The following is a 15,737-nucleotide window of genomic DNA, read 5'->3' as shown; positions in this document are numbered from 1 at the left end:
GTCACGGCTTCTCATCACATTCCAAGTCACACCACTACAATTTATAAAACCCAACGATATGAAAAATTACAAAGGAAAAGTGAAAAGTAAAAACGAAAAGTGTATAATCATCGTTGGCACGCGGATACGTCGAACTGAACAATTAGCTATGGTTGAACCACTCTCAAATCCTTTATTCTAACTTTAGTTAAAAGATAATTATTCTGACTTCCCAATTTTCTTATTGAGTTAGATGGCGTAAATTTGAATGTGTCGTTAATCCACAACCATCCGAGGCATCCAATTGATAGGGTTTGTCACTAAAAGAAAACATGCCGATTAGTTACAGTGAGGGAAAAAAGTATTTTATCCCCTGCTGATTTTGTACGTTTGCCCACTGACAAAGAAATTATCAGTCTATAATATTAATGGTAGGTTTATTTGAACAGTGAGAGACAGAATAACAACAACAAAATCCAGAAAAACGCATGTCAAAAATGTTATAAATTGATTGGCATTTTAATAAGGGAAATAAGTATTTGACCCCCTCTCAATCAGATTTCTGGCTTCCAGGTGTCTTTTATACAGGTAACGAGTTGAGATTAGGAGCACACTCTTAAAGGCAGTGCTCCTAATCTCAGCTTGTTACCTGTATAAAAGACACCTGTCCACAGAAGCAATCAATCAATCAGATTCCAAACTCTCCACCATGGCCAATACCAAAGAGCTCTCCAAGGATGTCAGGGACAAGATTGTAGACCTACACAAGGCTGGAATGGACTACAAGACCATTGCCAAGCAGCTTGGTGAGAAGGTGACAACAGTTGGTGCGATTATTCACAAATGGAAGAAACACAAAAGAACTGTCAATCTCCCTCGGCCTGGGGCTCCATGCAAGATCTCACCTCGTGGAGTTGTTGTGATCATGAGAACGGTGAGGAATCAGCTCATAACGACACGGGAGGATCTGGTCAATGATCTCAAGGCAGCTGGAACATAGTCACCAAGAAAACAATTGGTAACACTACGCCGTGAATGACTTAATCCTGCAGCGCCCGCAAGGTCCCCCTGCTCAAGAAAGCACATATACATGCCTGTCTGAAGTTTGTCAATGAACATCTGAATAATTCAGAGGACAACTGGGTGAGAGTGTTGTGGTCAGATGAGACCAAAATGGAGCTCTTTGGCATCAAATCAACTCACCGTAGTTGGAGGAGGAGGAATGCTGCCTATGACCCCAAGAACACCATCCCCACCGTCAAACATGGAGGTGGAAACATTATGCTTTGGGGGTGTTTTTCTGCTAAGGGGACAGGACAACTTCACCGCATCGAAGGGACAATGGACGGGACCATGTACCGTCAAATCTTGGGTGAGAACCTCCTTCCCTCAGCCAGGGCATTGAAAATGGGTCGTGGATGGGTATTCCAGCATGACAATGACCCAAAACACACGGCCAAGGCAACAAAGAAGTGGCTCAAGAAGAAGCACATTAAGGTCCTGGAGTGGCCTAGCCAGTCTCCAGACCTTAATCACATAGAAAATCTGTGGAAGGAGCTGAAGGTTCGAGTTGCCAAACATCAGCCTCGAAACCTTAATGACTTGGAGAAGATCTGCAAAGAGGAGTGGGACAAAATCCCTCCTGAGATGTGTGCAAACCTGGTGGCCAACTACAAGAAGCGTCTGACCTCTGTGATTGCCAACAAGGGTTTTGCCACCAAGTACTACGTCATGTTTTGCAGAGGGGTCAAATCAACTTATAACATTTTTGACATGCGTTTTTCTGGATTTTGTTGTTGTTATTCTGTCTCTCACTGTTCAAATAAACCTACCATTAAAATTATAGACTGACCATTTCTTTGTCAGTGGGCAAACGTAAAAAATCAGCAGGGGATCAAATACTTTTTTTTCCCTCACTGTACTACTTCAGCACACCGGTGTGTTTGAGGGTAAACCCCACACAGCATTTACAATTTGAGTTCGACGTTTCGCTGGTGATTACAACCAGCTTCATCAGCTAAAATGTCGTGAGTTGCACTCTCCAACACACCGATGCTCCCGAAGGAGTAACTAATCGGACACGTTTTTTGCTGACGTGACAACCCTTTGCTAATTGTCTGTGTCGGGTGTCGGCGGGGGTGAGCTGTGAGTGTTTCACTGGAGACGAGGTCGCGTGCCCTTCCACTGCAACACTAACGACGGGGAACGCACTGCCAGCCTTGGGCACCGGGGCCTGGCAGCGGCTAGGGGGGGTTGCTGTTGCTTGCTTGCTGCTGCTGCTGCTTGCTGCTGCTTGCTTGCTGCTGTTGTTTGCTGCTGCTGTTGCTTGCTGCTGCTGCTTGCTGTTGCTGCTGCTTGCTGCTTGCTGCTGCTGCTTGCTGCTTGCTGCTGCTTGCTGCTGCTGCTGCTTGCTGTTGCTGCTGCTGCTGCTTGCTGCTGCTGTTGCTGCTGCTGCTGTTGCTGCTTGCTGTTGCTGTTGCTTGCTGCTGCTGCTTGCTGTTGCTGCTGTTGCTGCTGCTGCTGCTTGCTGTTGCTGTTGCTTGCTGTTGCTGCTGCTGTTGCTGTTGCTTGCTGTTGCTGCTGCTGCTGTTGCTGTTGCTTGCTGTTGCTGCTGCTGCTGCTTGCTGCTGTTGCTTGCTGTTGCTGCTGCTTGCTCCTGCTGCTGCTTGCTGCTGCTGCTTTGCGGTTAGAAGTAAGAAATGAAGAGTGAGTGGCGAACTGTGTATTCAGGCGGCAATGTGAATAATACAGGAGGTTCTGAGAAGGTCAAGATATGTGTTGTGTTTGCAGATATGGGTTTTATAAATGACACAAGCCACTTTGCTCGAGTAGAGAGCTCAACTTCCACATTAAGAGACGGGTGTGAGGCGTTTGTGTTGCTTCATGGGTCAGAGAGCTGGACTTTAACTAAAAAAAAAAGCTTTTAAGATTAAGAGACTGTAGAGACTCATTGGTTTTTTCGGTAAAGTCACCTATGTAGAAATACAATAAAATTATATTAAAATAAATCACGACGTTTCGACCGCAACACAAGCGATCTTCATCAGGTGTAAAAAACAAATAGCGAGGGAGCACATAGGGTGACATCAACGCAACACATAGAGAGCGCCAAACTGCACGGAGATAAATACAACAAGAAGATGAGAGACGAGAATTAAACAAACCTAAGAAAAAAATTACGTGATGCAAAACCAGTCAGGTCAACGGCACAGTTAGACACTTGCCTGGCGGACCACGAATTTCAGAAGAGTGCTAAATTTCGTGTTCATCCTCTGGGTTGAACACACCAGCATAGACAGAGTGAACAAATACGAGGTACAAGGTAACAGAAATACATATACAGGGACACCAGGAGGCAAGAAGAGGAAAGACGGACAGAGAAGCAATAAAAAGGGGCCGGAGGGATGAACAGACAGAGGCTTAAATAAGTCGCATCGGTTGGGGGAGGGGGAGGGGCCGAAGAAATCAAGAGGCGCAAGAGCGCGGGCGGAAACAGACGGAAGCATAGAGACAAACACAAACCACGGCAAACAAAAGACGAAGCACATTGAGGCACTTCGAAGAACAGACAACACAGGGCAATAAGTTAAGGACAGAATTGTAAAGGTAACTTCCCCGTAGAAGTGTGTTAATGAAGAATTAAAGCTTTCGTGACTGCACACACCACTCATTGGTTTTCTCGGCAAAGCCACGCATGTAGAAATACAACAAAACCAGAGACTTTAACAATGCAACTAAACAGACAATCTTTTGGCTTTGAAAAAAATGTGCATTTGCAGGATGCTGGGAATTTCATGGCAAAAAAAAAATGTAAATTCTAAGTAAACCCGTGGCAGGGAAGCAATGTTTAACACGTAGGCTTTTGTAGGTGGACTCCTCCACAAATCTGGCTGTCGCCTGATGAAGCTAGTTATAATTACTGGCGAAACTTCGTATTCAGATTGTAAATGTTGTGGCTTGGCTCTCCAACACACTGGCGTGCTGTACTAGTGACGAATTGGCACGTTCTGTTTAAGTGACAACTCTTATTAGTTGGCTGTGTCGGGTGGTGGTGGGTTTAACGACACATTTATATATTTAGGCGATCTAACCCAAAACAAACTCTTATTAGGGAAGCAATGAATGTAGACATAGCTATGACTCAAGATCTAGATTATCGTGACCAAGATCAACGATGCAACCACAGAAGACCATCACTTGATTGCTCCAGATCTCACAAGCGTTTCACAGCAAAGCCCCAAACTCCAAGGTCTGATTTTACAGTCTTCCACAATCTCGCCTCAGCTCTCCCCACTTAGTGGCTGAACTTTGGGTGCCACTGAAATGTGCGTGTCTTTGTCCTGCCCTCTTGCACGTTGCAACTCCACGTCCCATTGATCGCAAGGCCCCCCTTCCGTTTGCATCTCAAAAATACTTTCTTGCTAAGTGATTTTCCAGACTTCAACGTTACGTACGCGAACTGCCCTTCACGCGACCCCCACCCTGTTAAGTGAGAAATCACGACGAATGCCATCAACGCGGCGACCCCAACGTCGGTCGTCGATCTCCCCGTCTCCAGAGTAGCAGTAACACCACGGGCCACGCCAAGGGCCCTCTTCAGGGCCAAGCAGCGACGTGTCAGATCGGCCCCAGGACGAGGATACTCTGACTAAACATTGAGGGACCCTCCTGGGCGAAGTGGTCATCTGACTTGACCACCTGAATGTGAAATTTGCGGTTGTCGCTTTGCGTCTGCATCAGGTTAAATCAATTACACGATTTAATGACAGGTGGAGTAATGAATTAATTTACGGCGCTTGTTTTTTATTACAACGACAATTCCTCATGTAAATGAGCAGATTTATATTTAAGATCTTTGCCCCCGTGGATTTAATTAAGGCGTGCGACTAGATCCCCAGATGTCTCACTCGTTTGTGAGAATTCCACGAAGGCGTCGTCTATTGGAGTGACGTTTCAAGTTGCACACGTTTGGTGACGCGAAACAGAAAACGTCGCGTTATAGGCGAAGCACAAAACATTAACGGATGCATCTGATGACAAGTGATAGCTCTCTCGACTTCATCGACCCCCACCTCCAGCCGCGTGTTTATGCATTTATTTACTATCGACCTGCTCGTTCAATATCTTTAAATCAAAAGCCTTGCAGGTATTTTTTTGGTTTATTTCTTTAAATAAATCATTTAACATCCCCGCGCTATATAGCAACGGTGTGCCATTCGTAGCTTGTTCAAAGAGCAGGAGGTGGGGGGGGGGCCTGTTGGATTCAATAAATATATGAACAGGAGGCAGGTTTATTCAGTCCCCACAAAGATTGTTTTCGCGGACAGCTGCCTCACCGGAGGCTATGGGGCCACGCGGCGGGAACGTCCTCCACGTTACGTGCACGCCAGCGCGCTCCAGTGTCGTGAGAGCTCCAGCGCTACCTGCAGAGCGGTGGGACCCAAGTTGTGGTCCGCAGGCCACTGTTGGTGTCCCCAGGGTGGCCCTGTGTGGCTTGTCAGATACTGCAGTTTCGAGTTGTTTCCGTTGGGACAAAAACGTGGCATCGGTGCGCGGTGGTCCCGCAAAAACACGTTGAGGGCGGTCGGCTGGACCAGATGGGTTGGGAACCACTGCTCTAGACTAACCAGCACCATCAATAGGCCACTCATCACTACCACTAGACCACCCATCACTACCACTAGACCACCCATCACTACCACTATCCCACCCAGCACCACCACTATCCCACCCAGCACCACCACTATCCCACCCAGCACCACCACTATCCCACCCAGCACTACCACGAGCTCATCCAGCATCACCACAATATCACACACCGCTTCCCAACCAAATGCAATCATGGAGTAATGGCAAGTAGCAGTAACGCTCGTATTTGGAAATATCCTCTTCCTTTAAGTAAATTGCATTCGGCGTGGCGTTATTGCCGAATTAATGTTCCGTTGTAGCGCGCAAGTGCATTTTGCACGTTTGCGAGCAGCCTGCACACCTGGTAAAAAAAAATCGCCTCGTCTTCCCAGTGTTCCCCGCTAATCCGTTGCGGCAAGAAGACACCGCAAAGCTGCGAACATTTTCCTTCCCCTTTGTCTCTTCCCTCTGTGGAGTTGAGCAGTTAAAGCCTCCAAATGCTCCCAAATCCTCGGCCGCGTTGCACTGAAGGTGCAGCGCATTATACAGTGCATGCTTTGAAAGCCGCTGTGGTTTGCTTTGGTATGATTATGTTGGGGCTCTGTCGACTGTGTGATGGTAGTGACCTTGGCACCAGGTTAGTGACACGCCGCTAGAAGAAGATGATAGTTGAAGATGCAAGCCCTGAAGATTAGTATCTCTTATCTTGTAGACACCTACATTTTGAGTTGCCCGAACATAAACGAATTAATTTTTTTTAAATGTACTTCACCAGGTATGGCCCACTGAACTATAGAGCTCTTTTCAGAAGCCACCTGGCCACTAATGATAGCTCAACAAAGTGACTTATCATCATGTGAAAATTTAAAGCAGTCAAATACTCTAAACGCACGTTTCTTTTATTTGTGGAGGGAAAAACCGGAGGACCCGGAGGAAAATCCACGTGGCCACAGGGAGAGAGACACCGCAAACTCCAAATATACAGGTGTCAGGGTCAGGATTGAACCCACGACCTCTATACCAGGCGCGGTAGTTAATATCCCAACACCGTTAGGCCCTCGCCATAACAATATAGGACCACAGAGCTTGGTTGGTCAATGGTGCGCGCCGATTATGACAGCATTCCGGCCTGGCTGTGTGGTTCCCTGCAACTCCGTGTGAACAGCGCGCCACGGTAAGAGCTCTCTAGCGTTCTGCGATGCAGTTTTGCATGAACTGTGACCCTGTTTACGTGTGAAACAGTACCACTGCGTCCCCGGGCCAGCCAACGCGAGGCTTGAATATTCGTCATTCAGGAAAACTGATTTCAAATGATCTTCAGGCGTGCTATAATGACAACTGCAGATTGCCACTGCAATGCGGTGACCGTCTTTGTTCGATGGTTGGCCAAAAGCCACTGCTGCGAGGAGGACCGGGGTTTGCGCGTTGGTTTGCGTTCCCTGACGAGACAGGTCTTTGGCTCTCAAAGTATCTCCACCCAGTCGATTCTGGAGCTTTTCTCTTCGTTTCACTGCCACCCCCCGCCCGCGTACTGCCCCCCCCTCCGCCCCGCCCCCTCTTAACTTCAATGCGTCAAGTTGAAGTTTCCTTTTTCGATCTTTTGGCCTCTTTGTCCTTATCGGGTTTGGCTTTTCCAGAGCCACGATCGTAATTTCAACCCACGCACTATCCCTGGGTGTGCCCGATGAAGGTGATGCAGTCCCCGCGTTGCTTATTTGAGCGGGGGAGACTGTGATTATTAATCCTGAAGTGCAGATTGGTGTAGAGTGCCTGAGACATGGTGGAAGGAAATAAATGATCGTTCGAGGATGGTTTCTCTGCCCGTGTAATGGGTTAATGAATAGTTACGTGTGAATGCAAGAGAGCATTGCATGTGTACATAAACATTTTAATGCGCGGATAAGTTAATGGGTAGAAACGGCACGCGTTTTTTTTTTAAACGCAAATTGAAATGTAAACTTAACAAGAATGCAAATTAGCGATGGCTCGAGTGACTGGATTAATCGGATAGTAAGTTGAAGTGTACGTTCACATGAATTATTAAGTGAGGTTGTTCTTAAGTGCTGTAATTATAACCCTCGTGTGAAAAATAGACGGAAATCCAGCCAACAAATAAAATGTACAGTGAGGAGGGGGGGGGGGGAATTCAATAATATCTTTGAAAATAGAAAAGGCCAATATATAAATAACTCTGTTATTGTCTCTATTTTTGCGTGTCTTGAATGATGCTTTTGAAAATTGAAATTGCTTTTGTTGTCACTACAAAATTGCATCGATTTGACCCTCTCTTATGAAATTTAGTTGTTTTTTTTTCCTGGCCGGTTGCAAAGGCTGCAGCTTGCAAAAAAAAATTCCCCTTTTATCAACTTATTAACTTTAAAAATCCATATCGAGGCACCAACGAGCGAGCAGTCGCCGCCCGCGAGTTGAAGGGGCATCGGTTCGAACCCGACTTCCCATTCGAAGGCCAGAAACGTCACCATCGCACCAGCCGCAATTCGTTGCGGAATTACAGGATCGTAATCGGGAACTTTATTCACAACTGGAGGAATCCGATGAGCTATGAAGCTCTTTTTTCACAGATGTCCAATTGGGGTACGGGGTCAGAACATTACAGCAATGCAAAAGTATAGGAAAGGTGAGGAAGTCACTAAACATTTTTTTTGTAAAAACAAATAAACCACGTGAATACAAATTGTTGAAAGTGTTATCAATTAGATTCGAAACTTTCGTGACTGCATGAATTACTCTTTGGTTATTTCGGTTAAAGTTACGTCGAAAATAAAATCAAATAATAATAGAATACGACGTTTCGGTTGCAACACAAGCAACCATCATCTGGATTTAAAGCTTTCGTGACTGCAAGGATTCATCTTCTTTGGTTCTTTCGGTAAAGTCACGTAGAATGAGAATAAAATAATACATTGATAAAATAAAATAACACAATAAAATTCTCACGACGTTTCGGCCACAACACAAGCGGCCTTCAGCAGGTGAAGGGACGAGACTGTCTGGTAGGACAGCGCTGTCCTACCAGACAGTCGTGAGAATATTATTGTTATTTTATTTTATCAATTTATTATTTTATTCTCATTCTACGTGACTTTACCGAAAGAACCAAAGAAGATGAACCATCATCTGGTAAGAATGAATGATAAAACACAGACACGGAAACAACATATGCAGACACACATGTAGAGACACACACGTGTGTCTGCCTATGTTGTTGTCGTGTCTGTGTTTGTCTTGGTGTGTCTCGCTCGGTGTCTTTGTGTGTGTCTCTCTCTCTGCATGTGTGTCTGCCTATGCTGTTTCCGTGTCTGTGTTTTATCATTCATTCTTACCTGATGATGGTTGCTTGTGTTGCAACCGAAACGTCGTATTATATTATCACTTGATTTTATTCTCTGCGTGACTTTAGCGCAAGAACCAAAGGGTATTATCAATTCCTGCCGATTTTTCAACAATGAATACGTAACGCCTCTCTCGCCCCTGACTGCACCACGTCGTTGCGTGGAGCGAGTTCGATGCTCCGTGGCCCAGTCACCAATCAATGCACACACACACAGAAAACATAATGTAATTGTTTTACAAATAGTTTGGCACAAATACATACAACAACCGTCATTCGCCAAGAAGCGGCGGTGACGTTACCACGGCGCTTGTGCCAGACTATGCGCACTTTAAGGCCACGTGAAGTGTCGAACGCCCGCTGGCAGGAGTTCATGGGACAGACCCAGGTTCCGTGGGTCGACTGACTGAGATGATTGGCCCGATGCACCACCTGGGCCCCCTACTGTGTCATCTTGCTGTGTTTTAGCCGCCCGGCGCTCTGCTCCTCTGCAAAGACATTAATACATACAGACAAAGCCAGACATACATGCATACATGCATTCACATGCGCACACTATTGATGAGTCCTCCGGAGCCTTTTCAATGTCTGTGCAGCGCACGGCAGAAAACTAAAATCCGGTCAAACACACGCCGAGACGAACGAGTGTGGTGCGTTGCTCGGCATGTTTTTCGCATGGGGTATGTGTGAAATTTTAAAAACGTTGCACGAAATTTACATGGGGGGGGGGGGGGTGTGGATTGTCTGGGGGGGGGGGGGGAGAGGGTGGGAACTCGTACCGGCCGTTACAGAGACACCGCCGAGATCCTGCCGTAGAATGGGCCCCATCGATACCCTCCGTGGCCAATGTGTTCACCGCTGCGCCACCCGAGTTTGATTCGCGGCTAATATCTGAACCGGCTCCCCCTCCCCCCCAATCGTTCTTCAACCCCCCCACGAACCGGCGTGGGGTGCGGTCTGGTCACAAACAACCCCTGTGACAGACACGCCACGGGGAGAGGACTTCGTCCTTCAGTGGCCTGACAAAGAGCTGTAATTTGTTATAAATGATTTAATGACACTGTAGATTGTCCTCTACTGGCTGGGGCACACCGGTGCAGGCGAGCATTGTCCTATTACTCAATAGGGGCAGGGAGACATTTTAACTTTGATCCGTGATTAAGGCAGCTTTGCATATGAAGTGAACGTGAGATTTTATTTGTGAAGATAATTTTTATTTCCAACTTTTATTTATTTCATTTTACCAGGTAAGGCCCCACTGGGGTGTGTAGCTTGTTTTTTTCCCAGAAGTGACCTGACCACAAATGAAAGCTCAACGGAAGCGGCTTATCACGTGGGAAATGTATAGCAGCCAAATGCTCTAAACGCGTGATGTTGATTCTAAATGTGGAGGGAGAAACCGGAGGAGCCGGAGAAAAATCCACGCTACCACGGAGAGAGAGACACGCAAACTCCAAATATACAGGCGTTACGCCTACGAGGACCAGAGAGGTGTAAGGTATGTAAGTGATTCTGTGTTTTGATTTAAAGCTTTCGTGACTGCAGGGATTCATATTCTTGGTTCTTTCGGTAAAGTCACGTAGAAGGGAAACAATAAAATAATAAAAATATAAAACAATAAAAATTATCACGACGTTTCGACTGTAACACAAGCAATCATCATCAGGTGTGAAAACCACAACAAATTATCCTGTTGTGGTTTTCACACCTGATGCTGATTGCTTGTGTTGCAGTCGAAACGTCGTGAGAATTTTTATTGTTTCATATTTTTATTATTTTATTGTTTCCCTTCTACGTGACTTTACCGAAAGAACCAAGAATATGATTCTGTGTTGTTGTCTTCCGTGGCCATTCTCCAGCACGATGAGAATAACATTGGTTGTGAAAATCCACACAGTATTTAGACTGCAGGAGCACTTCATTGCATGGCCTCCGTGCGATCAGATTGTAACAGTGCTCACAAGAGTAGAACGTGGTGTTTCAGCACATGGCAATATTTCGGGAATTACTGAACGCGTAGTGTGGTGCCGTGTGATGTAGCGAGTAGCGTAGTACTGTGGTGTAGCGAGTGGGACGGTGTGGTGCGGTGAGGAAAGTGGTGCAGTGTGTGGTGAGTAGGTGGTGCTGTGTGTAGTGAGTAGGTGGTGCTGTGTGTAGTGAGTAGGTGGTGCTGTGTGTAGTGAGTAGGTGGTGCTGTGTGTAGTGAGTAGGTGGTGCTGTGTGTAGTGAGTAGGTGGTGCTGTGTGTAGTGAGTAGGTGGTGCAGTGTGTAGTGAGTAGGTGGTGCTGTGTGTGGTGAGTAGGTGGTGCTGTGTGTAGTGAGTAGGTGGTGCAGCGTGTAGTGAGTGTGGTGATGCTGTGTGTAGTGAGTAGGTGGTGCTGTGTGTAGTGAGTAGGTGGTGCTGTGTGTAGTGAGTAGGTGGTGCAGTGTGTAGTGAGTAGGTGGTGCTGTGTGTGGTGAGTAGGTGGTGCTGTGTGTAGTGAGTAGGTGGTGCTGTGTGTAGTGAGTAGGTGGTGCTGTGTGTGGTGAGTAGGTGGTGCAGTGTGTGGTGAGTAGGTGGAGCAGTATGTAGTGAGTAGGGTTGTGCAGTGTGTAGTTAGTAGGATGGTGCAGTGTGAGTACGGTATAGTATGTCGTGTGGTGTAGTTAATTGGGTGGTTTGGTATCGTGAGTAGTGCGGTGTGGTGAGTGTGGTGGTGCAGTGTTGTGGAGTGAGTAGTGCGGTGTGGTGAGTGTGGTGGTGCAGTGTTGTGGAGTGAGTAGTACGGTGATCAGCGCCATACGCTGGCCCAGTTTTGCCGTGCCCCCCCTCTGTGCCGATCCGAACGTGCCCAGGCTTGAGGCAGTGCCTCTGTGTGTCCCAGCGCTGTGCAGCAAAGTGGGACGGTGCCTATTAATAGAGAATTCTGCAAGTATAAAATGTGTGCAAGCAAAGTGTATGCGATACATGCGAGCGGGTCGGTGATAAACATATACAAAGATCATCCGTATAGCCTTTCACAGACTGTAGGGGCAAGTGCTGTTAGTGAGCACCTATGGAGGCCAGAATGGCACATGAAAGGGGTGGGCTGGCCAGCAGTACGCCCGGCCGCCTTTGTCTCCCCAGTAGCGATGTTTACAACACCGCTCCAGGTACTCATCTGAGGTTCAGATAATCGTCACTGGTGTTGGTAGCCGTGAGCGGGAATCGAACTCGGGTGGCCGGGTTCGTAGCTCGAACCGCTTCGCCACAGCGCAGCGACACACACACACAGTGACAAAGACACAGACAGTGACACACACACAGACAGTGACACAGACAAGCAGTGACACACACACAGTGACAAAGACAAGCAGTGACACACAGTGACACACACACAGTGACACACACAGACAGTGACACAGACAAGCAGTGACACACACACACAGTGACACACACACAGTGACACAGACAAACAGTGACACACACACACACAGTGACACACACACACAGTGACACAGACAAACAGTGACACACACACAGACAGTGACACAGACACACACAGACAGTGACAAAGACAAGCAGTGACACACACAGTGACACACACACACAGTGACACACACACAGACAGTGACACACACACACACAGTGACACACACACACAGTGACACAGACAAACAGTGACACACACACAGACAGTGACACAGACACACACACACAGTGACAAAGACAAGCAGTGACACACACAGTGACACACACACACAGTGACACACACACAGACAGTGACACACACACACACAGTGACACACACACACAGTGACACAGACAAACAGTGACACACACACAGACAGTGACACAGACACACACACACAGTGACAAAGACAAGCAGTGACACACACAGTGACACACACACAGTGACACACACACAGACAGTGACACACACACACACAGTGACACACACACACAGTGACACAGACAAACAGTGACACACACACAGACAGTGACACAGACACACACACACAGTGACAAAGACAAGCAGTGACACACACAGTGACACACACACACAGTGACACACACACAGACAGTGACACAGACACACACACACAGTGACAAAGACAAGCAGTGACACACACAGTGACACACACACAGACAGTGACAAAGACAAGCAGTGACACACACACAGTGACACAGACAAGCAGTGACACACACACACACACAGTGACACACACACACAGACAGTGACACAGACACAGTGACACACACACACACAGTGACACACACACAGACAGTGACACACACACACACACAGTGACACACACACACAGACAGTGACACAGACACACAGTGACACACACACACACAGTGACACACACACAGACAGTGACACACACACACACACAGTGACACACACACAGTGACAAAGACAAGCAGTGACACACACACACGCACAGTGACACACACACACAGTGACAAAGACAAGCAGTGACACACACACAGTGACACACACACAGTGACACACACAGACAGTGACAAAGACAAGCAGTGACACACACAGACAGTGACACACACACACACACACAGTGACACACACACACAGTGATAAAGACAAGCAGTGACACACACACACAAACAGTGACACACACAGACAGTGACACACACACACACGCACAGTGACACACACACACAGTGATAAAGACAAGCAGTGACACACACACACAAACAGTGACACACACACAAACAGTGACACACACACACAGTGACAAAGACAAACAGTGACACACACACAGTGACACACACACACACAGTGACACACACACAGTGACACAGAGAAGCAGTGACACACACACACACACAGTGACACACACACACACACAGTGACACAGAGAAGCAGTGACACACACACACAGTGACACACACACACACAGTGACACACACACACAGTGACACACACACACACACAGTGACACACACACACAGACAGTGACACAGACACACAGTGACACACACACACACAGTGACACACACACACACAGTGACACACACACACACAGACAGTGACACAGACACACAGTGACACACACACACAGTGACACACACACACACAGTGACACACACACACTGACACACACACACAGTGACACACACACACAAACAGTGACACACACACACAGTGACACACACACACAGTGACACACACAGTGACACACACACACACAGTGACACACACACACACAGTGACACACACACACACAGTGACACACACACACACAGTGACACACACACAGTGACACACACACACAGTGACACACACACACAGTGACACACACACACAGTGACACACACACAAACAGTGACACACACACACAGTGACACACACAGTGACACACACACACAGTGACACACACACACACAGTGACACACACACAGTGACACACACACACAGTGACACACACACACACAGTGACACACACACAGTGACACACACACACAGTGACACACGCTCTTATTGTTCAGGATACAGGCGGCGAGGTGGGGCAGTGGCCACGCACTTCACGCACTGCTCCTGGTGCCCCCTCAGCCCCAGCCCCTGGTGGCACATCCTCGCCATCGGTGACGTTACCTCCACCCGAGGCCGTGGCCCTCTCCTGGCGCTGTGCACCCTCACCACGAGCTCACGGCTCAGTGGCGTGGCCCTGATCGGTTACTGGGGAGGCAAAGGTGGTCGGGCATCAGACGATTCCCACCTCCCCCCACCCTATATGCGCATGCCATGGCGGTCTTAGGATGGTGCATGCCACAATTTGTTGTTATTTACGCTTCCATGACCGGAGAAAACCCTCAGCCATACCTGTCAACCCCTTATCAGTGCCCTGCCTTATTACAGGCCAATTCAGACCTTATTGGTCACCCCGTGCCCTTATAAATCTCAACGTTCATCCTACAAAGTCCCATCACAAGAGAGAAACACAAACAAACATACAAAATAAATTGGACCTGAAAACCCAATTTCCCTGTACAATAATACGGGTAAACCTTATGGGTTGACAGGTATGCTCACCGAGTCTCAAGACTCGTTTTCAGGATGGTCCTGTCAAGTTTTTCTCAGTCAGGGGCGATGTTGCTGCTGCTGCTGCAGCTGTGTGTCACCCCAATTGTGTTATCTGCAGTTCAGGATGTTTTGGTCGATACCAGTTCCATTGCACGGTGGGTTTTTGTTGTTGTTTCGCCCTGATAACAGCTCCGTGCCTCAAGTCTAGGGCTGATTTGGAAATCTGTGTGTATGTGTCTTTGCCTTTTTGTACGTACGGTGCAAAGATTAAGTTTGGATGGCACCGTGGGTTATAATGCAGAATACCGTGGGTTCAGATCCTGCTTGGGCATCAACGCAGCCCACGGTACTTCCGTGATTCCAAATCCCCCCGCTCCCCCCCCCCCGCTTTTTTTTACCCCTTCCAAGCCCCGTCATTGTTCTAGATTCAAAGAATAACGTCAGCAGACATGTTCTGAGACAATGACGTTCACGCGATACGGTCATGCCACAAACCCGATGATGCAGTACGCACGCCACGTGACTTCCCCAACAATTACGCGAGAAATCTTTCCTCTCGTCCTTCCCCCTTGCCTCCCCGTGGAAGCTGTCACGGTTCTCGCTTGCGGGTCCCCGCTTGGGAGGGGGCGGTGAGCCCAAATACCCCCCCCCCCAATTCACAACCCCTTCGTTAAGCCTCTGGCGCACCGATCTCGGAAGTATTTTTGCTCCCGGAGTTCCACCACACCCTCTGCTGTGTACCACTGCTAGGTACTGGGATTGCGATGAGT

The 15,737-nt window shown here is 47.8% G+C and overlaps 1 protein-coding gene across 3 annotated transcripts in view; it reads left to right on the top strand.

The window, feature by feature from the left end:
• The window catches only part of LOC116952930 (mannosyl-oligosaccharide 1,2-alpha-mannosidase IA-like), a 443,203-nt gene that overhangs the window by 281,014 nt on the left and 146,452 nt on the right, over positions 1 to 15,737 (top strand). The window contains exon 1 of one of the 3 annotated variants that reach the window (XM_076074612.1): positions 9,907 to 10,457. The exons of the other annotated variants lie outside the window; for them this stretch is intronic. Coding sequence (XP_075930727.1) covers positions 10,344 to 10,457 — 114 coding nt within the window. The 5' untranslated portion in view covers positions 9,907 to 10,343. Of the gene's footprint in view, positions 1 to 9,906; positions 10,458 to 15,737 lie in introns of those variants that run through there. 3 annotated transcript variants of the gene reach the window in all.

The sequence above is a fragment of the Petromyzon marinus genome, chromosome 49 (assembly GCF_048934315.1).
Source record: "Petromyzon marinus isolate PM22_M1 ecotype Great Lakes invasive population chromosome 49, UKy_Petmar_22M1.pri1.0, whole genome shotgun sequence".
Taxonomy (NCBI): Eukaryota; Metazoa; Chordata; class Hyperoartia; order Petromyzontiformes; family Petromyzontidae; genus Petromyzon; species Petromyzon marinus.
This window is presented reverse-complemented; position numbering and strand designations above follow the sequence as displayed.